At 38.8% G+C, this 26,454-nt stretch overlaps 2 protein-coding genes across 2 annotated transcripts; one reads left to right on the forward strand and one right to left on the reverse strand.

Moving 5' to 3' along the window:
* Nucleotides 1–16,025: 16,025 nt before the first annotated feature.
* On the reverse strand, nt 16,026–17,589 carry LOC110916637 (CBL-interacting serine/threonine-protein kinase 14). Its single transcript, XM_022161343.2, has 2 exons — nt 16,958–17,589; nt 16,026–16,890 (listed from the first exon to the last, which is right to left on the reverse strand). The coding sequence occupies exons 1-2, from the start codon at nt 17,483–17,485 to the stop codon at nt 16,114–16,116; spliced, it is 1,305 nt and encodes a 434-aa protein (XP_022017035.1). The 5' UTR covers nt 17,486–17,589; the 3' UTR covers nt 16,026–16,113.
* Nucleotides 17,590–20,977: 3,388 nt separating this feature from the next.
* On the forward strand, nt 20,978–21,691 carry LOC110919348. The gene has a single exon (XM_022163620.1). It carries the CDS (start codon nt 20,978–20,980, stop codon nt 21,689–21,691), a length of 714 nt encoding a protein of 237 aa, XP_022019312.1.
* The last annotated feature ends 4,763 nt before the right edge of the window (nt 21,692–26,454 follow it).

The following is a 26,454-nucleotide window of genomic DNA, read 5'->3' on the forward strand; positions in this document are numbered from 1 at the left end:
CTTCTCCATTCTATCTGCAAAATAAAATTTAAAACTTTCAGGAGATAATTGAGATTTACCAATGTTTATATGCATTTCTTCTTCATCATCACTGTTATCAGCTGATGAATCATCAAAAACTGTTGTTTTTCTGAACTTTCTTCTGAAGACACAGACTCTTCATCTTGTCTTTTCTCAACACTAGCAAACATGCCCATCCATTCTTTCATCAAATCCGGTTCTTGAACTATCTGTGCAATGAATGCTCCTAACTTTGAATTAGGTGGAACATATTTGTCCCAACTAAAACCTTTTGCCACTTTCTCATCATCTTGATCTATTATACCATAATAAGCTTTCTTATTTGACTCTTCAATTGCCTTTTTCTTTCCACCTTCAATAACATTTGACGATGATGGTTGTTGAGCAACTTGTTGATATATAGATTTCCGATAATAATCATTATTCCCGAACGGATTTTTAGCTCCACTTGCTTCTCGATTGGTACATTCCCTCTTGAAATGTCCTTTTTCCCTACATCGAAAACAAGTAACTTTAGACTTATCAAAACCTAAAGTAGAAACATTGGCATCACGGAAATCATCTCTTCCTGTAATTATCTTAAATTTCTCAGCTCTTCTCAACACACTAGCTAAACACCGCTTGATATCCATCAGCTCCATTTCCTCTGCATCAATCTGATACGATAATCCTCTTTTGTCAACATAGGATTCCCGATTCTTCCAGCAACCAACCCCTCATATGATTCCAACACTGTAGCAAGTAAAGCCATATGACTTTTAGCAACTTCTTCAGAGAAACTTTGACCATTCTGAAGTTGCAACGCGATGTTGCATTGTATTACATAACCATTTCCGTAATTTGAACCCTGAGACTGATAACTTGAGGTTGAAACATTTGGATTAACATTCGAATATGGAGAAAATCCACTGCTACTGTTCGGGCTTTGATTAACTGATCCAGATGAGTTTTCTGCGCTGAAAGCAGTTTGGACTTTCGGACTTGCTTCAACATTCTGAACACCTCCTTTGAAGTACATCTTGACATCCTGTTGACCACTAGGATTATTCATTCTTGCGATCTTTTGTTGTTCAAGATCTTGTCCTTCAATTTTTTCAATAAACTGAGAAATTGTCAACTTATCATATTCTCCAGTATTCTTTAAGATCATCAGATATGTACCCCATTCTTTCTGAGGTAGAGCATCAGCAAATTTGTGAACCCATTCTTCACGATCTTTGTTAATATCAAACAAAGACATTGATCGCACTAAATGACAATATCTTTCAATCAGCATCTTTGTTGTTTCACTCGGTAAGCTTGTAAACAAGTCAAATTCTTTCTTTAATAATGATTTCTTGCTCCTGATCATCTTCTCACTTCCCTCAAACTTAACTCGAAGTGCTTCCCAAATTAAACGTGAAGTGTTATCATGTTGAAGTAATACGAAGATGTCTTCCTTCACAGCTTGTTGTAATAGGCTAATCATCATCTTTTCTGCTTTGTACATGTCTCGTTCTTTGTCTGACAACTCAGAAATCGTTTTGTTAACACCCAAATCTGTACGAGGCTTAACATACTTCTTCTCAATACACTCCCAAGACCTCAAATGATTAGCTTGAACCCAATTTTCAAATCTATCTTTCCAACCAAAGTATTCTTCAATACCCATTAGCTTCGGGGGTTTTTGCAAAGTTCCTGTCTCATTTTTCATGTTCATACTCTGTGCAATAGTAACAGGAGTACTCGGGGCAGTAGCAAACGCGTTGTAAAATTCTTCTTCCATGATTCGGTTCTCAAAAGTTCCACAAGTTGGTTTTCAAACGAAATAACCTTTCAAACGGAATGAATTTTGGTGCGAAATAACCTTGTCAAACGAAATAGCGCTTTCAAGCGAAATGAGACCACTGTTTCATAAGAAATGAGATTTTGATGTGAAGTTTCAAGCAAAATAGCCTTTTCGTGCGAAAAGAAATAAATCAAAGTGTTTCGTGCGAAATGAACGTGTTATTCCGTGCGAAATAGATGAATCCAAGTGATTTCGTGCGAAACAAAATGTTCAATTCGTGCGAAATGCTGCTGACGTCATCACTTCGAACTGTTTTTACCAAAATTGATCCAGTTTTATGTTGATTTTAGATCTGATTCTTTCAAGGATTTGTTAAAACGGTATTTCGCTTATAATGTGAGAAAATTAAGCCATTTTATCCGTGAAATCTTGTTAATTCTGAAAAAGAAGGTGTAGAAGTTAGAATTTTGAAGAAATCAAGCTGAATTCTATAAGAGCTCTTCCCCCCTGAGCTCTGATACCACTTGTAGGATTGTTCGCAGACCCAAACGAGTCGTTCAGAAGAGTTTTTGTCCAAAACGAAAGGCGGAAACAGACGAATTGGAGTAGAAACAGCTTGATATATACTTTAATTGTCTATTTGATTGATATAACAGCTTTTTACAGCGAGTAGACACTTCTGCAGCAGTTCGACACTGAAACCGGAAAGTTACAAATGAAATCTCAAGGCAGGTATTTATAGGCCTGGCTATTTCGCACGGAATGGTTGTCACGAAATCCGTTTCACATGAAATGACTATTTCGTGCGAAATGCCTCTAAAACACACATTTCTCATTTTCTCGTATAACGTGCCCTGATCTATCTATTCTAATACAAGACTCGATACAAGACGAAGTCGAGACATATGCACCAACACGAATAACTGGAGAACTAGATGAATATTCGAGGAAAATCCGGGAAAGTCCTTGAAGATCTGAAGAACTCGTTGAAGTTTTGAAGATTCAAAGGAGAGAATAAGAGAAAGAAGGAGAGAGTTCGAAGAAACAGTGAAGTGTATCTCTCCATCTTCGGCTATATATACCCATCGCATATAATGCGATGGGTAACCGTGCCAGACATGCCGCGGGTGTAGCCAATCAGAAGTTGACAAGTAAGGCAGGAATTACAGGGTGACGGTTACCACGTGCGCGTGGTCCTCACTCACCCGGCAGAAGACGAAAAGGCATGCCTGGCACAGTGACAGTTTGATCGTCACTGTGTCAGCGGTCAACTCAAGCGTCAACATCAACGACAATCGCACCAACCTATCAGAATTTAAATTTCAAGAAATTTCCCGTGCAAAATCAAGTTACTTCAACAACAAGCTAAGAGAGTCGCGCTGTGTGCTCTAGTAGCATTACACATGTGCACCACCTACTTCAAAATGATCACCATATGACTTGTTCAAGCGCAGGTGATCAGAGTGTCGCGCCCCGATCAAAGATAATATTTATAAACTCAAATTACCCTTAACAATGTGTTAGTGGTAGTAAGGGGTCGATCCACGAAGAGTTTATGGTTTACATATGGATTAGCTCGATTATGAATTTGTCACGTTCTTATGAAGCTTGCTATGTTTAATGTGTTTGTTTGTTTGAAAGAAATGTTGGAACTAACCAACAATGGTGGTAAAATTTATCAACTACTAAAATTTGATTGAATATGATTAACAAAAACACAATTCACGATTTAAACAATAACTTATAAAAGGGGTTCACACCCAGTTTTGGTAATTGCAAACCTAGGGTTTCTACAAGTATTTAAACTCAACTCAATTGCATAACGATTAACGGATTTAGTGTACTGTGACTTAGGTGCCGATAACTATCAACCTCTCGAAGAATGGACAAGAATGCACTTTGTAATCACAAAAAGTAAATCCCAACCACGACAACGCATAATTACACATAACCATATTGCAAAGTCATAACTTTATAATCGTTCGACAATTTACGAATACGAAACAAATGCAAACAATTGTCTATGGTTTACAAAATCAACACAAATTGTCACAAAGTTGAATCAAATAACAATTCAAAGCCTTAGATAAAACAACTACCTACACCGGGGTGAATCCGAGGTGACTAGCCGCTCATGGTGACCGGAACTTGACCAATACCGGATGGAAGCTTGAACTTTAGCATCTTGAAGCTTGAATGTGATGGATATGGTGGTTTAGGGTTTGTGGTGGTAAGAGGTTGAAAATTGATGGAGTAATGGATTGGATTAGAGTTGTAGCATGATGATTCGATGATGATTTGGTTGATTGATTGGTGGTGTGGAATGAGTAGAGATGAAGATTGTTGAGTAGTCTTGGCTCCAAGGTGAATTCAAACTCCAAACAAGTCGTCACTCCCGAAACATAGGTCAAAAACATGTTTTAACTCGTCCAAAACCCAACAAACTTGAAAATTCGCGACGGAGAAAAGCATGGGGCGTCGCCGACGGCCCCGTTGGGTGTCGGCGACGGTGCTCAGTTGTTCCAAATTCCGGCGACGCTCTGAATAATTGTATATGGACTTTTCAGACGATGGAACTAACTGCTGGGCGTCGGCGACGGTGCCTACAACTCCACTTCTTTGTTTTTCGCGTATCTTGCTCCCGGTTGATCCGTTTCGCATTTCAGTTGTCCGTAAAGCTCCCGAATAGCTCCTTAAACTTTGTTAAACCTGCAAAACTCAATTTTAATCAAAAGTTGGCTATTCGAATTTAAATACCATGTAAAAACATAAATTTAAACTAATATGCACACCGGTTCTTGACCACGTATCACATCCCCACACTTGTCTTTTATTTGCCCTCAAGCAAATCTGTTTTTCACTTTCATGTGGGTCGAACGAGAAACACACATCCCATTCCCGAGACTTAGGTTAAGGTCTAATGTCATACCCGGTTCATGATTTTTCGCAATTTTCAACATATTTAGCAATAAATGATTAATCATATAAGAAGCGTTATCCAAGATTAACCAGCGCTTGAAACTCATAAATCATACATATCCCTCAAAATGTTCACTCTACTCGGTTTACAAATTAGCTAATTGTAATGATGTATTAGCACCTTTTTAAATTAATCACTCAAAACCGAATAGAACACGTACCCGCATACGCTTGCAACTTAATCATTCTCCACCACCAAACACAAATAATAAGCACAAGTCAAAAGGTCTTTAAAGGATTGTAACAGGGCTAGGTTAAGGGTGTGGAATAGGATATTTTAAAGTGGATAAGGTGATGAAAATTCAATTTTTATTACAAACGACTATGCTAAACAAACTAACTATAAACATCAGTCTAATAGGTGACAATTTTTGCCTTTTATTCAACAAACTAATAACTCGTATTTTTGTATTTTCTCAATGATTTACTATTATTTTTCGCAACATTTTCTGAATTTTCACTTTTTTCACAAATATAAATCACAGCTATACAAAACATAATCCTATAATCGAATTTTCATCACATGGGTTTAAAAAGAAAAGGTTTATCGTTGTGGGCTAAGTGGGTTGTCAAACGAAAGGTTTAGGCTCAAAGTGGGCGACTAGGGGATTTGTTTAGGTAAGGATAGATAAATGGTTTTAAAGGAAAAGGTTCACCTAATGACTTAATCATTATCGTGCTTGTATTCGGTCTATGGTCTCGAACGTATCAAAAGTCACAAGTTCTACAATATGCAACTAATGGTCCACTCAAACAAAGAAACATATATATGTAAATCTATGATGTAAAAGTGGCTCAAAACCTCTAGTATAAATGGTATGGTATGTGACATGCATGATGTGCTAGTTTCTTAGGCGGATTATTCCCAAATAACCACCCGCTAAATACCCGTCATGCTATTAACTCGAACTTAACCATGACAAAAGACCAAATGGGTTATGCCATCCCTCGTATTCCCCAAATCCATCGTTCTCCTCGCTTCCGAATGATAAGTGTGGATGCTAACTCGGTCCGGTGAACGATAACTTGGGACACTGTATCTCTCGTCATCCGGAATGTTGTTCCTCAACTCATCGTAATCCGGTTCATAATAACCCGCATGATTTGGGTTTACCGTTCAAACTCTGGTTGCTCACAGTTGAGTCCGGTACCTGGGTTTTTGTTTCGATTACAGTTATTATGGTTGGGTGGAAGATTTTGGTTTTGAGGGTTAGTTTGGTGAAGTGGGTAGGCAGGTGGGTGGTTGTTGCTACCCCCGAACGGTTGTTACGGTTTTGGTTGTTTTGGTTTTGTTGATCCATTGGAACGGTTCCAATGGATGGTGTTGATTGTGAGTTTTGGGTAACTTGATTAGGGGAAAGTGTTGCCTCTAACTGGCTTGCTAAGTTCCTTCTTGCTACTCGCTCAATTTCCGGTTCGTAGACTAACGGTGATGTTCGCCCGGAATTTCGTGTACGCACGCACTACCAGTAATCTGCACAAGGAACACACCCAGCGTAACACAAAAGCAAATAAAATGAAAGGAATAAGCACTTAAAAAGTTTATCACAACTGTCAAACACAATCCAAACACAAAGCGCACTAACTCCCCGTCAACGGCGCCAAAATTTGATTGGAGTGTCGCGCCCCCGATCAAAGATAATATTTATAAACCCAAATTACCCTTAACAATGTGTAAGTGGTAGTAAGGGGTCGATCCATGAAGAATTTATGGTTTACGTATGGATTAGCTCGATTATGAAGTTGTCACGTTCTTATGAAGCTTGCTATGTTTTTAATGTGTTTGTTTGTTTGAAAGAAATGTTGGTACTAACCAACAATAGTGGTAAAATTTATCAACTTCTAAAATTTGATTGAATATGTTTTGCAAAAACACAATTCACGATTTAAACAATAACTTATAAAAAAGGGTTCACACCCGGTTTCGGTAATTGCAAACCTAGGGTTTCTACAAGTTTTTAAACTCAACTCAATTGCAAAACGATTAACGGATTTAGTGTACCGTGACTTAGGTGCCGATAACTATCAACGTCCCAAAGAACGGATAAGAATGCACTTTGTAATCACAACACGTAAATCCTAACACGACAACGCATAATTACACATAACCATATCTCAAAGTCATAACTTTATAATCGTTCGACAATTTACGAATACGAAACAAATGCAAACAATTGTATATGGTTTACAAAATCAACAAAAATTGTCACAATGTTGAATCAAATAACTATTCAAAACCCTAGATAAAACAACTACCTACACCGGGGTGAATCCGAGGTGACTAGCCGCTCATGGTGAACGAAACTTGATCAATACCAGATGGAAGCTTGAACTTTAGCATCTTGAAGCTTGAATGTGATGGATATGGTGGTTTAGGGTTTGTGGTGGTGAGCGGTTGAAAATTGATGGAGTAATGGATTGGATTAGGGTTGTAGGATGATGATTCAATGATTATTCGGTTGATTGATTAGTGGTGTGGAATGATTAGAGATGAAGATTGATGAGTATTCTTGGCTCCAATGTGAATTCATACTCCAAACAAGTCATCACTCCCGAAACATAGTTTAAAAACATGTTTTAACTCGTCCAAAACCCAACAAACTTGAAAATTCGCGACGAAGAAAAGCATGGGGCGTCACCGACGGCCCCCTTGGGCGTCGGCGACGGTGCTCAGTTGTTCCAAATTTTGGCGACGCTCTAAATCACTGTATACGGACTTTTCAGACGATGGAACTAATTGCGAGGCATCGACGACGGTGCCTACAACTCCACTTCTCTGTTTTTCGTGTATCTTGCTCCCGGTTGACCCGTTTCGCGTTCCGGTGGTCTGTAAAGCTCCCGAATAGCTCCTTAAACTTCGTTAAACCTGTAAAACACAATTTTAATCAAAAGTAGGCTATTCGAAATTAAAAACCATGTAAAAACATCAATTTAAACAAATAGGCACACCGGTTCTCAACCACGTATCAGGTTGTCAAATTTTTTTAAATGTTTTGGATTTAGGGGAGTAAAAATTTTGAAAATACAAAAACATTTGAAAATTTGAAAAAGAGTTTTGTGTAAAAAGAGGAAATGATAGTACATTAGTAAGACAATCACAGTATGCTAAAGAAATGGAAAGTCAAATGTGATAAACGGTCTCACTGATGATATGTAAGTCGGTTTTTACAAACATTCAGTAAATTGATTTCGAGATATAAACCTAAAAATCTATAACTTGCTTATCTCGTGGGGAACATCTCTCGGATATATGGACTTAGTACTCTGAAATTTCGTTTGAGAGGTTGCCTGATTCTGAGATATTAGGTCTTTATACTTTTTGATATATGGGGTATTATCCTTGGTTTTCTGATTTTGCGTCAGCAATGGCATAGACCTCTTATAATATTTTGCGTACTTAATGCTTTCCCTCTGCATAAAATTGAAAAATATCGAAAGATATATATCAAGTGCAGTTGTAAAGAAGATTCCTAAGTGGAACACACCTTAAAGTCGAGCCTTCATCTCTTTGACTGAACGGTAGTTCATACCTGAGCTCTCAAGGTCTCACACTAACCCAAAGTACAGATATCAATATAGTATATTCACCTATAAGACTAAATCTAGGTAATCTTGATACGAGAGTGTATTCTGAGGTGGGACACACGAATAAGTTAAGTTCTTAAAACACTAATCTCGTATCATGAAATCAATTGAAGTATGTGTGAAAATTTAAGTGGATCAGTATACTGACAATCTTAGTGAATCGCTTAGAACTTAAAGTGTATATAAAAGGTCAACGGTGCTTGTGATGTCTCATAAACTGATATGATCCTCTAAAACGAACTAAACAAAAATTTGTCTGTAAATATTTCTCTACTGCTTTATGTTGCAAAAAAATCACAAAAAGATTTTCGGAATGTTTTAGCATAAACTTTGAAAAATTCAAAAAGATTTTGTTTCTATTTTATTTTCGACAACCGATGTCTGAAAGTTGAGTTTCAAAATCTAAGTATGTTGAACATGTTTCTAAAAATAAAACAAGTTCATTAATTTGAAAATTGAGGTTTTAAATGAAATATCTAAAAACAGTTTATGAAATCTCCAAGGTCATTAATTTGGACTTGGATGATTAACTGAGGGTTTTGAATGCTTAACTGTCAGATTTAGCTATTTGATAGGGGGAGCAGAGTCAGGTAAGTCTGGAATTTACATATTGTTACATCTATTCTTAGAGCCAGGTTACCGATTCCAGATGACCTAAAAGCTTTATATTTGTGTTTAGAGCTAGGGTTCTTGATCTTGGACCTAAAATTGTTAAATATTTTTCAAGTGGTTTGAAATTGTTAGATTTTCATATGATAAACTAGATTACAATCCTAATAGTTGAGGCTAAGGGGGAGTCTGGAGAAAAGCTCAAAGCAAGGGGAGCTTACAATCAAAGAGTCAGGTAACTATCCTAGAGGAGAAACTGAAGCGATAGAGAGTCTGACGAAAGGGGGAGCTAAAGCAGAACACATATTTAAGAAGAGCTTGTTAGAGCCAGAGGGAGTTTGTGGTGCTAAAGTCGTTAGCACTTTATGAAGACTCAGAGAGAGAAAAGATAGAAAGCTTTGAGATTGACTGCAGCAATATTCAAGGGGGAGTCTGTGAGTGCAGTATGTTTATTGCTTACGTCAATCACGTAACGTAGCTTAATCAGATGAGACAAGACTAGTGCTGAACAGAGGAAAACATAAAGATAATGTGTGTTTAAGTCAATTCGTACGAAGGGACAGGCTGGATTCGTATGAATGGAATGACAAGCAGGTTCGTACGAAGGGAACCAGTTCGTACGAACCGAGGGCCATTCGTATTTAGCCTTGTACGAACCCGCTATTCCTATAAATAAGTGTTAGTTTTGTTCCTTAGGTAGAACTTTGAGCATTAGAGAGGCGAAGCTCTGCTCGTTTGTTTTCGTGGTTTTGTACTTGTCAATTATCAATAGAAAACAACATTTAATTACATCTTTGTGTTCAATCTGCACACGTACTTGGATTCCGCACAAGATACGTGTTCTACCCATTCAACGGTTAAAGAATCGATTCTCGGAGCGAATCCACATATCACAACCTCTACCTCGATTATTGTCCTTATTACCGCCAATTTAACTAATAAAAAACGTATAATTACTGCCTTAGAATGAACCATGATTACTCTTTAATCATTATGACTGTCATCATCGTGTTTAACATAACAAAAGAAACAAGGCGGCCCCACTGATTTTCTTCTATATCTAAAAAATAATTGAAGATTGATTACAACCGTCATTCAATGGTAGAGCTGCTATGGCTGCGATTTTACCACTTAAATCATGATGTTGATTGAGAAGTTCTTCATAGACAAGATGTTTGGAGTGTAATTAGGCAACAACCAGGAGGTTTTTTGGTTAAATTCTATATTTAGTATGCATGTATTATAAGTGAAATTTACCCTTTAAAAGATTATTTGTATAAAAAGTGTTTCTTCGGATATTGGTCACAACAAGTTGCAGTTGATCTGTCAATTTCCTAGCATAACCATAATAAGAAATGGTGGATGTGTTACCTTCTTTGATAACATTAACCTTTAGTTGAGATTTCTTTGCAAAAGCTTGTTGTTAGTATAGTTCTTCAATGAGTTTCCATAGTTGGGTAACCAATGTTTTGCTTGATTCCAAGTGAGATAGAGTTGGGTTTCATGTTGCAATGATACACGCGGCTACATACTCATCAACATGTTCTCATCTGTCATTCTGAACCAATGAATTAGCAATTTTGATGCATTCCAATATAGTCATTCCATATGAGGTAAAACATTGACAAACCTTGTATATGTTGTTAATCTTTTGATCTGCCTAGCCCTTTGAGGGATTCACCATTAGTTCCACCATTTTAGTGGATCATGATAATTTATTGGGAAAAGAAAATATAAATATGTTGTCAAAGAGATCTTGAAAGTTGTCTCTGATTAGGGTTGTAAACGAACTGAACGTTTAATTAACAGTTTGTGAACCATTCAGTGGGAAGTTCGTTTATATTCGTTTGTTTATAAAATGAACGAACACGAAATTTCATTCGTTAAGCTAAACGAACGAACATGAATAGAGGATGCATTCATTTGTTTATGTTCGTGAACGTTTGGTAATGTGTTCATTTATCTACGCTCGTTTATATTAATTTAGTTTTGTTCATTTAAAGGTTTTATATGTTATATTTTTAATCTATTGGTTTTTAATTTGTAAAATTTTTGAAGCCTTAGTTATGCTATACGCCTTCGCCAACATCCCTCATTTGACCATTTCAATTTCGGTTTGTGTTATAGCTTGAGAAATTTTTTAATTTTTGTGTTAGTTAGTTTATGACAATTATGTCAACTATGTTTGTGTTAATGCATGTTCATGAGCATTTGTTTGTGTCTATTTGCGTTTGTTTTCGTTCGTAAGAGTTTGTGAACAGTTCATAAACACGTTCATTTCCTTAATGAACGAACACGAACAAGCAATTTCGTTTGATAAGCGTTCATGAACAGTTCATAAACATGTTCATTCCTTAATGAAAGAACACGAACAAGGCTTTGTTCATGTTCATTCGGTTCATTTACAAGCCTACCTTTGATATCTTGATTATCGAGGCAAAATTTGTTGTACTTTGTTATTCACAATTTGTATATAGGACCATACTAATTTGTAAATCAAACTATTTACTAAATCTTCAATGGAGAATACTACAAAAGTTGAGAACCGAGGACAAACAATTTAAAATGTTAAAAATTGAACTTAACATGTTAAAAATCATCTATTTTTTTTGAAGCTTTTACGTACAAACCTTTTTAATAAACAAAACTAAAAAGCTAAAAAAAAAACTCTTAAAAATTGTAAAAATAGGTAAACAAATAATTTTATAAAATAATTGTTTTATTGGAATAGTATCTCTACGCATCTTTAATTTGCAAAAGCTCCAAAAATATTTTAAGAAATTAATAACTTTTAGCATTTTAAATTAAAATTTTAAAATATATTTAAATATTAAATACACTATTCTTCGGTACTTCACTTTTTAGGTAGTGTTTGGCATGTAGGAATGAGAGGCAGAATGGAATGGATCATTACGAGAAAAAGAAGAAAATGGTGTTTGGTTGGTCAATGGAATGGTAGCACTTATTCCATAAGACATTTCATTCCCTCGAAATCATTCCATCCACCCCCATGTTTTTTTTCATTCCATCCACTTTTGCACCACACATCAACAACACCACAACCCACCACCGACGCCATCGCCGCCTCCACCCGCAACCCTTCACTGCCTCCGCCGCCACCCCGATAGCCACCACCCGCTACCGTTGCCACCCACCGTCACCACCAACCACCGCCGCCCCTACCCACCACCACTATCGACGCCAAATCCACCATCACCACCAACCACCATTGTCGCACCACCCACCACCACCAACAACCACCGACGGCCGTCACCGACACCATGTCACCGCCTCCCGCCGTCACCGCCTCCACCGCCACTCGCCGCCGTCACCACCACCCATCGCGGCCTCCGCCACCACCCATCATCGCCACCTATAACCACCCACAATCACTACCATCGACCATCACCACTCACCGCTAATTTTATTCCTTCATTTTTCTTGCCTACCCAACAATACACAATAATAATTCATTCCATTCCCAAATGGTAACCAAACAATATATGGAATGGTACGGATCCATTGCATTAACTCATCCATTCTATTACCTCGTCTATTTCATTACCACATACCAAACAGACCCTCACACAAATTACTAATAAACATTGAGAAGATAACAATGCTAATATAACTCATAAAAGTAAATAAAAAGATAAGAGTTAATTACACAAATGGACCCTATGGTTTATAGCTATTTTCACCTTTGCGTACTAACTTTTTTTAACAGGTTTAGGTTTTATGGTTTGAATTTTGTATCACCTTTGGAGACTAACACCAAAATTAGTTAATTTTATCAATATAATAACTAAAATACCCTTCCATTTTTTAAATTTTATCAATGTAACACCTTTGGATACTAACACCTAATTTTATTTAAGTTTAAATCAATTTTACAAAATCTATTTATTTTTTTTATTTTTATCTTTTTAGTATATCTCTTAATTAATATAAAATCTATTTATTTTTTATTTTCATCTTTTATTAAATTTCTTATTTAACATAAAATATACTAGTTACACAAGTATTTTTTTTATTCATTTACATTTTACTATTTTAGAACTTATACAGTTTCTATATTTATTGTATTGATCAGTGAGATATAAAACACATAATAATATAAAACTAATTATATGCATAATTCTATTCTAACAACGTGTTCGTCGACCAAAAATTTAGGGAGACGTGAATAGAAAAGAATATATATATATATATATATATATATATATATATATATATATATATATATATATATATATATATATTTATAGTATAAGGCTAGTGGTTGTGGTACACCGCTTCTGGTCACCTTAAGGTCGTTAGCTTCCCATAACGCTCCCACCCCATCTCTTGCACCCTAGGCGGGGAGGCATTGATATACATATTTTTAAGAGTTTTGAGGGGAAAAAAACAAAAATAACACCGAGTGGATATTTTTTTAAAAAAATAAACAAATTTTGTGCAACGTGTCTGTAACATATGCTACACATGATTGTTACATGTGTTACACAAAAACTTGTATATTTTTTTAAAAAATTGGTCGGCGTTTTTTTATTTATTTATTTTTTGCTTAAAACCCTTAAAAAGATGTATATTACATGTGTGATTTTTTTTAAATCTAAAAATACTGAAAGGTTAGAGTGTTCTATATTTTCTCAATTACTATGGGTTTAAGAGATGTAATCAATCGTAACCATAGAGAAAGCGAATATACATTGGCCTTAGCATTTTTAGACTATGGGGTGTGGAGGGCCTTGGATTGGAATCATTGCTCGACACGTGGCAGGTGTAGTCTTCACCAGTCCACATCCAAAAAAGTGGGGTGTGAAATGGACATGGTCAGGCCAGCGTCGGGGTGCCATGTGGCATTCCCTTTATTATTTTTTAAAGTTGACAATTTATATAAAAAACACAATATATACTAAAAGTATATTACATAAATTTAAAAAATTACATAGAAGACAACCCACAATAAAAAAAAAACCTATTTATTAAATCCTAAAAAATAAAAAAAAAATTACTTATAAAATCCTACGAATTAAAAAAAATACAAAATATGATAAATATTAAATTGGGCAACCCACTTAAAATCCGTATTCGCATCGTGCTTGTACTCGATCTTCGCGATTTCGAGTCGATCGTCGTTGGTTAAATCGTCTGCAAGGACACGGTCGAAGCAAGTTTTAACGCGATCCAACTTCGGTTTGAGCTCACACCATTTGTGTTGACACGCGTTTAAGTTGTGACACGTGTTGCCGACATTGTTGAAACGCTCGACCCCAATACGCGGTTTGACCGCGTTATAGAGTATGTTGGGCATCGACAATTGATGTAACAAGTGCGATTTCTTCCTCTTCGGTCCAATGCACCATGTTTTTTTTTTTTTTTTTTTTTTTTTTTTTTTTTTTTTTTGGTGTGGGTGTGGATGAAGAAGATTGGGAGAACATGGTTTGGGGTTGGGTATTTATAGGTATAAAATGTATTTTTTTAACTTGGTTTGGCATTGCGGCTACCCCAAACTGTTAAAAAAAAATGACCGCTTGGATTGGCCACCCCAACGGTCCAATTTCTTTAGCCATCCAGAGCCCGCCACGTCATCCAGCATCCCCGCCTTACGCCAGGCAGAATAGCCACGCCAAGTGGCCACATCCAAATCCAACGCCGAGCCGGGTTGATGTAGCAGACATTAAACCCCTTCCTAGCCTTATCCAACGCCCCATACTCATCAGTCTTGTATACCAATAAAAAGGTCAAGTTGAGAACGTGAAGAACTATTATACTAATTATTCAAGATTTGAGCCTTATATAAAAAAAACAAATCTATTCACGATTTGAAAAGCAAATTCTTATAATCCACAAAAATTGAACATCTCCACTAGTAATCGGAGACTAATCATTTAACCTATCCTCGTCATGAATTATAAGTGGCTAAAATATTAGCACTTAAAGTTTTAGCATAGTGTAAAGTGAGTTGATTACCACTTTATCATATATTTTTGTTATCCATCATTATTCATTATTACACGCGCTACATATAACATTTGGTTAATTTGTTTAACGGAACCCTGTTCCTGACTGAACACCCGGATCTTGAACTATGTGACAGATAGGGGTGTTCATCGGGTTTTTTCTTCGGGTTTCGGGTTTTTCGGGTCGGGTTGTTCGGGTTTTTCTCTGAGAAAAATTGACCCGATAACCAACCCATTTAAAGTTCGGGTTAGTCGGGTTTGGGTTATTCGGGTTCGGGTTAATTCGGGTAGGGTTATTCGGTTTTCGGGTTTAGATGTAAAATGAAAATAAATGTTTTCTTTTTACAAAATATCATCAAAATTCATATTGTTACATTATAAATATCATCAAAATTCAAAGATTAATTGACAATATGCTATTATAATATTTAAAAAACCCAAAACTTAGTGTTCCATCTGTTATAATATTCGGTTTTTGGGTTTAGATGTAAAATGAAAATAAAGGTTTTTTTTTCAGGTTTCGTGTTTCGGGTCGGGTTGTTCGGGTTTTTGGCCTGGAAAAAGTGACCCCATAACCGAACCATTTAAATTTCAGGTTGGTCGGGTTCGGGTTTCTCAGGTTTGGGTTTTTCGGGTATTCGCTAATTCGGGTTCGGGTGGCTTTGAATTCGGGTCGGGTTTCGGGTTTTGGATAAAAATGAACAGCCCTAGTGACAGAATTGGAAATCAGAAGTTATTTTTATATTTTATCATATTGACAAAAGAAGTTAGGAATAGATTATGTATGATAATGTATAAATCATCTCTTATTCTACAAAACCTCTTAACTTAGATGTGTATTTAAAGATCAATTACTTTATTTCTCGATTAGAAGGTTTATGGGCCGTGTTAATTACGAGTGATCATAATTGCTTTTGAAAAAGTTAAACTCCTCAAACTAATAGGTTAAATCCGTCGTTTTGCCTTTGTTTAACTATGTTAGATTAGACTGGCCCATCAATTTTTTTTCAATTACAAATCAATTAATACTATTAAACGTTTTATTATACTCCAAAACTTTTAAACAATTAAAAACTTCGTATCTTAATAAGGTGAAATACCATAAAAATAAGTTTATATTTAGAAAGTGTTATTTAAGTTACAAAAAAAAAAAAAAAAAAATAGAAAACTGTAGTATCCGTATATTCAATTACAGGCAACCGGGCCATCCGGTTGATAAATCAAGCCACTCAACTGCGGTCTAAGCCTATCGGTCCACATATCTGGACCGGGTTCAGTCTCACATTCCCTCCATCGTACCTCCACCACCACTATATCCTCCGTCAACCGTTTAACCTCCACCATCAACGTAAACTTCCGATATTGCCCCCCGTCAACTTTCACATACCACTTTTTTCTCTTCACCACCGTCAATCTCTCCTCCTCCGCCGCCTCCGCCACTCTCCCGATTATCTCCTCCGGCTCAGCCGTCGACAGAAACATCTCACCGGCTTCTTCATCACAGAACAAACCCGATAAATTATACCCCGACGAAAACGATATTATATCGAAGGCGTTCAAATTGCCTCCACGGCCCACTTCGTCTCCGTCTCCGTCTTTGATCTCGAAATGATGAGAGCTAAATTCAGCCCCTTTGTAACCGATTTTGAACCATGGATCGTTTAGGATCTCATCGACGGTGATCCTGGTGTTAGGATTCGTGTCCAGAAGGCGAGATAAGAGGCGTTTTAGCTCAGGTGACGTCCACTTTGGAACGCGGAACTCGCCTTTGAATATTTTCCGGTACATCACCATTAGATTTGGATCGTTAAATGGCAGGAAACCGGCGTTGAGAACGTATAAGATGATGCCACACGACCATATGTCAACCTTTGCTCCGTCGTAGCCTTTCTTCGCTAAAATCTCTGGTGCCACGTAGGCTGGGGTGCCACACATCGTGTGAAGCAGTCCATCTGACTGAACCTGATTTAGGAAAGTAGATTTAGAATAGCCGATTAATTAAAATAAAATAAAATCCAAGTGTAGCTACCTGGTCATCACATGTTACCGCAGATAATCCAAAATCCGTAACTTTGAGGTTCCAATTTTCATCCAACAGAAGATTCTCCGGTTTGAGGTCGCGGTGGTAGACGCCGCGTGAATGGCAGTATCCGATGGCCGATATAAGTTGCTGAAAGTACCGACGGCTGAGATCTTCACTAAAGCGCGATTTAGACACTTTTGAAAAGAGTTCACCACCCTTTGCAAACTCTAGCACAAAATAAATTTTCTTCTGGCTGGCGAGCACTTCTTGCAGGCGGACGATGTTGGGGTGGTGCAACCGGCGCATGGCGGAGATCTCGCGCTTGACGTGACCGGTTAAACCGCCTTTCATGATTCGCTGTTTGTTGATGGCTTTGATGGCGAAACTTTGTTTTGATTCAATGTCCCAGCCGTAATAGACCTTTGCAAAGGCTCCGTAGCCCAGAAGCTGGCCGAGCTCGTATTTGCCCAAGAGGTTTTTCTCGGTAGCCGGTTGGTATTCTTCGCCGGCGTATTCTGCTAACGTCGGCGTCATGTCAGATTGACCATAAATTCAGCACCTGACAGGTGTATAAAATTGGTTTTGTTGAGCAAGAAAAAGGATTTGTTGGATCAACTTAAAGATGTCTCACCGAATTGGGCTATTTATTGGGTTTCTTGCAAGTCATGCATTGTTGCGTAATTAGTAACGATTTCTCGAAAATAAATTCACCGTTCAAAAAAGATTAACAACGATTTAAGAGTGTGTTTGGAATTGTTTTTCAACCTGATTTTTTTCTTATTCGCAAAAAATCTATTTTAAGTGTTTGGTAAAAAATTAATAAAAACTGATTTTTTATCTTTTGTAGAGATCAAAACGTGATAATCCAAAAGTAGGTCACCCCTCGTGATAATCCAAAAACTGATTTTTTACGTTTTCACTTATTTATTTTTTAAAATATACATACTTGCCAAACACTCAAAAGGTTGATTATCTGATTATTGTGATATAAAACAACATAATCAAATCCAAACAGTGTTGATTATCTGATTATTGTGACATCAAACAACATAATCAAATCCAAACACTATCTTTCTGCAGCACGTTTTGTTACAGTTAATTATCTGATTCTGATTATTCAAAACGCATAATCTATTTTCAAAACTCAACCCCAAACACCCTCTAAGTATCATTCACACGTAACCTGGTTTCTCCACTTTTGTCATTTCAGACCAAATTTTAAAATTACTTTATTTTTTTCTCTAACATTCTCAAAACATACTATTTCAGTCCAAAATACTAATCCAATTAAAAATATCAGTTAACTCAGGGAAATAAATGACACTTAAACCTTTGGGACATAAATGGCATATAACTCCTATATTTTTTTTATTTGTCAAATTATTATTATTGTTGTTGTTGTTGTTTATTATTATTATTATTATTATTATTATTATTATTATATACACAGTTAAGAATGAGCATTTGGTATCGGGTACCGGTATCAAATTTTCCGTACTGAATTATTTCCGATACCGATTCGGACCTACTTTTTGGTGTTTTAAGTATCGGTACTTTTGGTTCAGTTCGATAACGGTATTTTAACAAATTTTATCTTCAACTACCGGTACCGTATCGTATCAAACATTTTTGGTACTGATACCGGTACCCATATTTGGCGATTGACACTGTTATTTTTGGTACCGATACCAAGCTGATTTTATGATATTTTTGGTTGCTTTTACTTACTGCTTGTAAACAACTTAAGAAAGGCCGGTTATTCTTTAAACTCCTGAAAACTGTTTTAAAACCCAAGAATCGTATGAATGATGGAACATTATGTGGCAGTGCTCAAGCATTTAAACTCGACACACTCTTGAAACTTTCTGATGTAAAAAGTGTTGACGGAAAAACAACTATTTTGCATTTTGTAGTACTTGAAATCATTCAGTCAGAAGGTATAAGAGCTGTCAAAATAGCCGAACATACCAAAAAAACTTTCCTCCTTTAGTTTTGATGAACTTCTAGAAGAATCTACTAATACTTATTGGGATTCCGATGAATATTAAACTGGATACAGGTAGCGAAAATGCCGGTGCCAAAAATCGCCAAATATGGGTACTGGTATCGGTCGAAAACGCCAAAAAGTCGGAACTAAATCGCTACCGGAAATAATTTGATACATGAAATTCGATACCGGTACCTGGTACTGAAGGGGTAAGGTCCCAAAAATCCCACAAAGATATGGGACCATACCACCAAACCGACCTTTCAACCTTTCTAACCTTGCGCGGCCGCGCATTGGTCTTGCAGAAGGAAGAAAGAAACTAACGAGTGATAGTCGCGCGCCCAAAGGGAAAACTGAACCCTTGCGACGCCTTCCATTTAACAAAGGGTCAAAAACCCTGAGACCAAAATGTCCACCCAAATATCCAGACTTGGATATTATTTTACCCAGACTGGGATTTGTTCAGCTGTGTACACACTAAGAGGTGTCACACCAGATTACAGCAGTAATCTTCTAGAAGAGGTACAATCGTGCACCACCCAGACGGTTATAACCGTCTGGACACGTGTCATCATCACAAACATTCCTGAAATCACAACGATAGCATGTGATTGAAGAATGATCTCCACTTGGATCACTTTCCACGTGGCAATTCCCTAGCCATAGGATCAGGTCACGATCCGTGTGCATCCACGTCCGATCAAGGCAAACTAACAAAGATTAAAAGAAACGTAACGGAAGGCAAAATAACCGCTACGGCGTTAGCATCTTCCGTTATCTTTTCAATAACAGATTTTCCCTCCCAAACTCTCGGTTATAAATAGGAGAATTCTTCAGGTAAAAATTCAGATCCAATTTCACTACTCAAATACCTTTATCTTCTCCATTCAAATATTTATTCTCACACCGGAGTCGGATCAAGGAGAGAACCCTTTTTCTCCCCTTGACGAGGCTAACGGTGCTCTGTTTTGCAGAATTACCAGAGAAGGAGTTCGACTTCCACTGAACCAATTGAGAGAGAACTAACCTTTTATGCGGATTCAAACCCCCTGGTTCAATTGATTCTGATCTGTTGAACCAGTGTTTCTTCATTGGCGCCCACCGTTTTCTCAGTTTTTCTAGTTCGTATCTCGTTTCGGTTCAGTTCATCTCATTTTTCTGTTTTTGCATATGGCAGAAAATTCATCTTCTCACCGACGGTCTGGTCCTCGACCAAATGTCGGAACCAATTTACCAGTCGAAGGGATGGTGGAAGAGGCCTCAGACGATAATGAGGTTCAATCTAATGGAGCAAATGACCCTGTTACTCCAGGGATATTTCCCACAAATCCCACCCAATCAATTCTACCACCGGGGGAAACTCCGATATCATGGTATGTCCGGTCACAAGGAGCATTAAATGCAGTGTATACACAATTGTGTGCTCAAACCGCTCCCGTAACACAATCGCGAAGGCCGGGATCTAGAGCTCATGCTTCCCAACGAGAATAATCAACGAATGATGGAACAAACAGCTATCAGAGACAACACCATGAGTCACAGCCTCGTCAAAGGCAATCAGTTCATGATAGGTTGGGCTCCCCTTGGGATGCTCACACCGATGAATCTGACCAAACGTATCGTTTGAGCGCAAACACCAGCGTATTCAACAGGCTGCACCCAAACTCTAACAAATCCAGGCCTCGAGCGGTGTACAACCCTGAGGCAGAGCATAATTACGACTTAGTTTACCGCCCTGCAGAAGCAGCGGAAAACTCGAAGTTTATACTGGAAATAGCTCTGGCTCCGTTAGAAAGGGCAAAATTACCATCTAACGTCGGCAAATTCAATGGGTTAACTGATCCCGACGATCATTTGAGGGTCTTTACCAGCGCAGGATTGGTCGGCGGTTGGACTCTTCCGCTTTGGTGTCATTTGTTTGTTCAAACATTAACGGGGCCAGCGCGAATCTGGTTTGATAATCTACCAACGGGGCAAATCGAGTCATGGAAAGACTGCGCCAAAAATTCTTAACACACTTCAGCCAGCAAAGGCGCTCCATGCGGGATACATCTGATGTCATGAACATATGGCGTCGAGATGATGAGAATTTGGAAGATTTTATAACCAGGTATAATAAGGAAGTATTGGAGATCGGTGGTGTCCACGAACAGCTAATCCGCGCTCAGTTTAAGTACGCGGTTAGATGTGACGATATGGTCAAAGTGCTGTCCGGAACAGAAGGTCTTCCCAAGAGTTGGGAAAAGATAATGGCGGCGGCCAAGGTTTACGCACAAACAGAGAAAAACCTTACTACAAACAGACCACCACCACCACACAGCAGGCCCACAGATTTAAGTGCAACGGGCGAGCGAAGATTCAAGAAATCATGGCGCGAGTCATCTGGAAGCCGCTCCTCTGAAGATGCTCGCGCAACAATTAACAAACTCTCTACTCAGAGAGATAACAAGCATGAAAAGAGGGAGAGGCAGTGGACCCCACTGACCAAGACCCCGGCGGAAGTCCTGAGTACCGAGGATTATCAGTTTAAACCGCCAATCCCGATGAAGAGTAAACGTGGTCAGGACCTAGCGCAGTATTGCGAATATCATAAGGATACGGGACACACCACAAACAATTGCATTTCCTTGCGCACTGAGATAGAGAAAGCCCTCAAAAATGGGGAGTTTACGCATCTACTCCAGAATATGCGCAAGGAGATAAAGCAAATCACCCGGGGAGAAGAAACCTCCAACAAACGGGCCAAGACTTGAGAGACTCTGCAGAAGTCCCCGCAGGAAGAAAACGTCAAAAATGGCAGAACTAAGTTAAGTTCCATCTAATTATTAAGACTTTGTAATGCCTCTGCGCGTTATCCATGAATAAAAATTACAAAGTTTCTATCATTTGTATTTACAAAATGCATGCAATTTCTTTTTAGTAAGCTCGAAAACATTATGGTAGTATAAAATAAGCTCCATTCGCGGTCGGTGATTATTTCACAAACGACCATAGACTCCACGCATGAGCTTCATACCAACTTCATTCGCCTTACTTAAGTAAAAGCAATTGTACTCATGCAAAAAATTGTAAAGGCATTCAAACAAATAGAAACATATTACTTTCAGCGTACAAATACGCCCTGACAAGATTCAAACACGGCAGTGTTTCGAGTTTTTACGCGAACAGCGCAACAAAACAAGGATATACATCCCACAAAAAGAAAAGGGGGAAAAACACAAATTGTTCAGAAACAAATTTCACCCTACTCTAAATTTTCTTCCTCATCAGGGAAGATTTCTTTAAGCTGCGCTACCGGATCGTCCGACTGCAGCGCTACATCTATCAGCTCCATAACTGGGAGTTGTAAGTTATTAAACTCCGCCTTCAAAGAAGCAAGCGCGGCCGCAGTATCTACACCAAAAGTAGCAGACTTGCTGTCATCCCAAGTAACTTTCAGCGCACTCGTTACATGATGAGAGCATTCTGCATAACCTTGCGCATAACCATCCCGCCGCGCAGCAACCACTAAATCCGCAACAGTCTTATCCAGCTCTTTAGAGTTTAACACAGATTCAGCAACCTATGAAACCAATCAATAACGGTTAACACAAAAGAAAAGAGAGAAAAAAGCCAACGCAAGCGCATATATAAGGTAGGAGCTTACATAGGCAATCCCACGATCCTTCAACCAGGTCATGTCATTCCTTAAGGGCTCAAGCTCGCTCTCTGCTGAAACTCGCGCCGTCTCTGAATTTTCCAGTTTTTCTTCGGTCGCAGTCAAGCGGCGGGAGGACTCAGCATGTTCAGAACGCGCAAGCTCCAGGTCCTTTTTCAGTTGTTCCTGGTCAGAAACCAAAGCAGTAAGTTCCTCTAGTTCCTTATCCCTAATGGCAAGAGTGCTTAAAGCTTGTACCTCCCGTTGCTCGCTACGTTCCCTATGAGCACGAGCCTCTGCCAACAAAGCTTCCAAGTCAGCTTTCTCTTTCTTCAATCTCTCAACCTCCGCATCTTGATTCTTCAGCTTTTCAACATCAGCTTTGAGGTTATTTATGATAATACGGAGATTTGCCTTCTCCGCGTTATCCTTTTCACAAATCTTCCTCCAGTTTTTTCGTTCTTTAGAAAGAAGAGCAGCTTCAGCTTCAGCCTTTCTTTTCCAACCAGCAACAGACCACTCCTCAGTCTTCCGCTCAGCCTCAAACTTGGATTGATCATCTTTTAGTTTCGCCATCAATTGGGCCAGACGTCTCTCATCATTGGAGAATTTCTTCTGAGCCGCCGCGAAAGATTTCTGCTCCTTATGCATATTATACCACTCCCGAACAATACGATGGGTGGTAGAAACATGAGAGGCGGTCTCAGCAATGTAAGTCTGATAGGCTTGATCACAAGATCGGCTTTCTTGAAACTTGACCTCCCCAGGCGGAATTATCCCCTGCAACCAGTCTTGGCACACATGCCAGTCCGCAAAATTATCTCCTTTCTTCAAATTCCAGACAGGAGCATGAGGTTCAGCAGCATCCTTCTCCGAATAGCTCCGATAATAATAATCTCCCAAAGTTTCCTCTGGACGGATAGGAGATTGCTTACTAACACCGGTTGATGAGTCTTGTTCTTCAACTGTTGTCTTCTCAATATGCTCCGGTGTAGTATCTGAAGGAGCAGGACTAGAAATTTTTTCAGTTGACCCTCTCCCTTGGTCTTGAGCAACTACCTCAGGAGCCGAAGGATTATCCGTATCATCCGTCTTACCTAGGTCCGCATCAGCAGACCTCTCAATTTCAACAGGCTTCTCCGCATCGTCATCAGCGCCTTCTGCAGCGTTCGATTGAACAGTTGCAGAAGCGTGTGGAGGAGTAGGAGGAAGTTCTTCATGCACCACGGCTTGAACATTGGTGGGAGATGGAGCAACAGGAGTTACTGTAAAAGTAAAAATCCATAAAAATTTTAACCCATAAAAAGGAAACAAGAGAAGATGCTGCTTACCAGGAACAGATTCCGTAACAAAAGCATCAAGATTCCCCCTTCGAGTAATCTTCTTTCTTTGAATCTTCTTAGGAGGCTGATCCTCCGCGTTCGTATCAGTTTGTTTTCTCTTGCTTGCTCCTCTCTGCACCAAATGCTCAGGACTAGATTCCAAGTCAATTGGATCATCTGGGTTGGATGGAGGAATGTCAGCAGAATCTTTCGGCTCTGGTTTCGGTCGCCGAATAGTAACTGCAGGCGTAAGACCCTCCAAAGTATCAGAAACCACCACATAATCACACTTGTCAGAAGAATGGCGCATACCTTTCTTCTCAACATTTTTAACTTTGAAAGATTGAGTCTTTCCCGCATCACCTTTCTTGGGCGCAACATTACTAGCCGTAGCGCGCCTTTTCCTCTCAGGGCCTACGCCCAAATTTGATAACTCACCTACAAAGCGCAAAGAACAATTAAGGCGCGAGTAAAAAGATAAGACGGACAGCGCACACAATCTTACCTGCGCCAGCAGCAGGAGGATCAGACAAATCCGCATCCCGCGGAAGAGAAAAATTCCTTGCAATACGATCATACCAAAATTCTTCATCAGGATTTTTCTTAATGGTACCCATTCTCCCCCCTTCTCTTTTGTAGGCAACAACATACAGTGAAACAACTGCAAGAATAAACAGACAGGCTCAAAAAAAAAAAAAAAAAAAAAAACCATAAACCGTACCATGGCCCCCCTCTGTGTATACAGGCTTGTCGTCCCGATCCATCTTCCAGTTTAAACTCATCCCAGCTCCGACAAGGGCTTTCTCCGGCAAAGCAATATTAGGCACCTCCTTCAGATCCTGGTACCAAGTTTCATCAGAAGGGTTCCGGAGTGTTTCAATAGGAACATCCTCTTTTCCCCTCAACACCATCCTCACCGGAATCACTCCGGCCTTAATAAAGAAAAATTTTTGTTTCCAATCATGGAAGGATTTCGGAGGATTGAGCAAAATCTTCTTTGCAGTAGCTCTCTGAACAAAAGAGTAAAACCCCTGGGTACAGTGCATTTGGTGAAAAACCCTAAATCGAGGAACGGTCGGCTCAATATTCATAGTCCGACACACGAACTCAAAATGTCGAACCCTGACCATACCAATAGGATGCAGTTGAGAAAGATGAATATTATAAAATGTAAGGATGTCAAGAAGAAACGTCGTTGCAGGCAAACGGAAGTTGCCATCACAGAAGAAATCCTAGAAAAGGGTGATGTATCCAGACGGAGCATCTGCCGCTGTCTGCCCTTCTTCAGGGTACAGAGCACCCCAACTTTCCGGAAACTTGAGATTTCGCATCAAACCGTCAAAAGACCCCCTCGGCCACTTCAATGGTGGAAGTTCAGTAGACATCTCTTCAGCAAGACCTTCTTGATTTTCTCCGGTCGACATAAAAAGAGGAATGATGGATTTTTCAAGAAAAGAAAGGTAGGGGAAAAGTTTCAACAGAACAATGATGGCACTAGGAGGTTACCCAAACGTTATATACTCATCGCAATAAATAAGCATCGGGAACCGTCACAGCAATTTTTTCGGATATCACAGTCCTTCGAAAGAGCAGGAAAAGTACACACGCGTTTGCACACGCGCGTGAAAGGCACGAATAGCAGCATATACCTGACAATGTCAGCTTGACCTACAGTCCTAGGTGTACCATTCTATAAAGACAAAAGATTTCCAAAATCCCCAAAATAAAATAGAGTCTTCTCATAGAAGATTTCTCATTTTTTCGCGCTCAAAAACCATCTCTCTCCTAAGTCCAGTGCTCCACTTATTTGCATAAGTACAACACTAGACTGGGGGGACTTGAAGGGGTAAGGTCCCAAAAATCCCACAAAGATATGGGACCATACCACCAAACCGACCTTTCAACCTTTCTAACCTTGCGCGGCCGCGCATTGGTCTTGCAGAAGGAAGAAAGAAACTAACGAGTGATAGTCGCGCGCCCAAAGGGAAAACTGAACCCTTGCGACGCCTTCCATTTAACAAAGGGTCAAAAACCCTGAGACCAAAATGTCCACCCAAATATCCAGACTTGGATATTATTTTAACCAGACTGGGATTTGTTCAGCTGTGTACACACTAAGAGGTGTCACACCAGATTACAGTAGTAATCTTCTAGAAGAGGTACAATCGTGCACCACCCAGACGGTTATAACCGTCTGGACACGTGTCATCATCACAAACATTCCTGAAATCACAACGATAGCATGTGATTGAAGAATGATCTCCACTTGGATCACTTTCCACGTGGCAATTCCCTAGCCATAGGATCAGGTCACGATCCGTGTGCATCCACGTCTGATCAAGGCAAACTAACAAAGATTAAAAGATACGTAACGGAAGGCAAAATAACCGCTACGGCGTTAGCATCTTCCGTTATCTTTTCAATAACAGATTTTCCCTCCCAAACTCTCGGTTATAAATAGGAGAATTCTTCAGGTAAAAATTCAGATCCAATTTCACTACTCAAATACCTTTATCTTCTCCATTCAAATACTTATTCTCACACCGGAGTCGGGTCA

This window comes from Helianthus annuus, chromosome 16 (assembly GCF_002127325.2).
Source record: "Helianthus annuus cultivar XRQ/B chromosome 16, HanXRQr2.0-SUNRISE, whole genome shotgun sequence".
Lineage (NCBI taxonomy): Eukaryota > Viridiplantae > Streptophyta > Magnoliopsida > Asterales > Asteraceae > Helianthus > Helianthus annuus.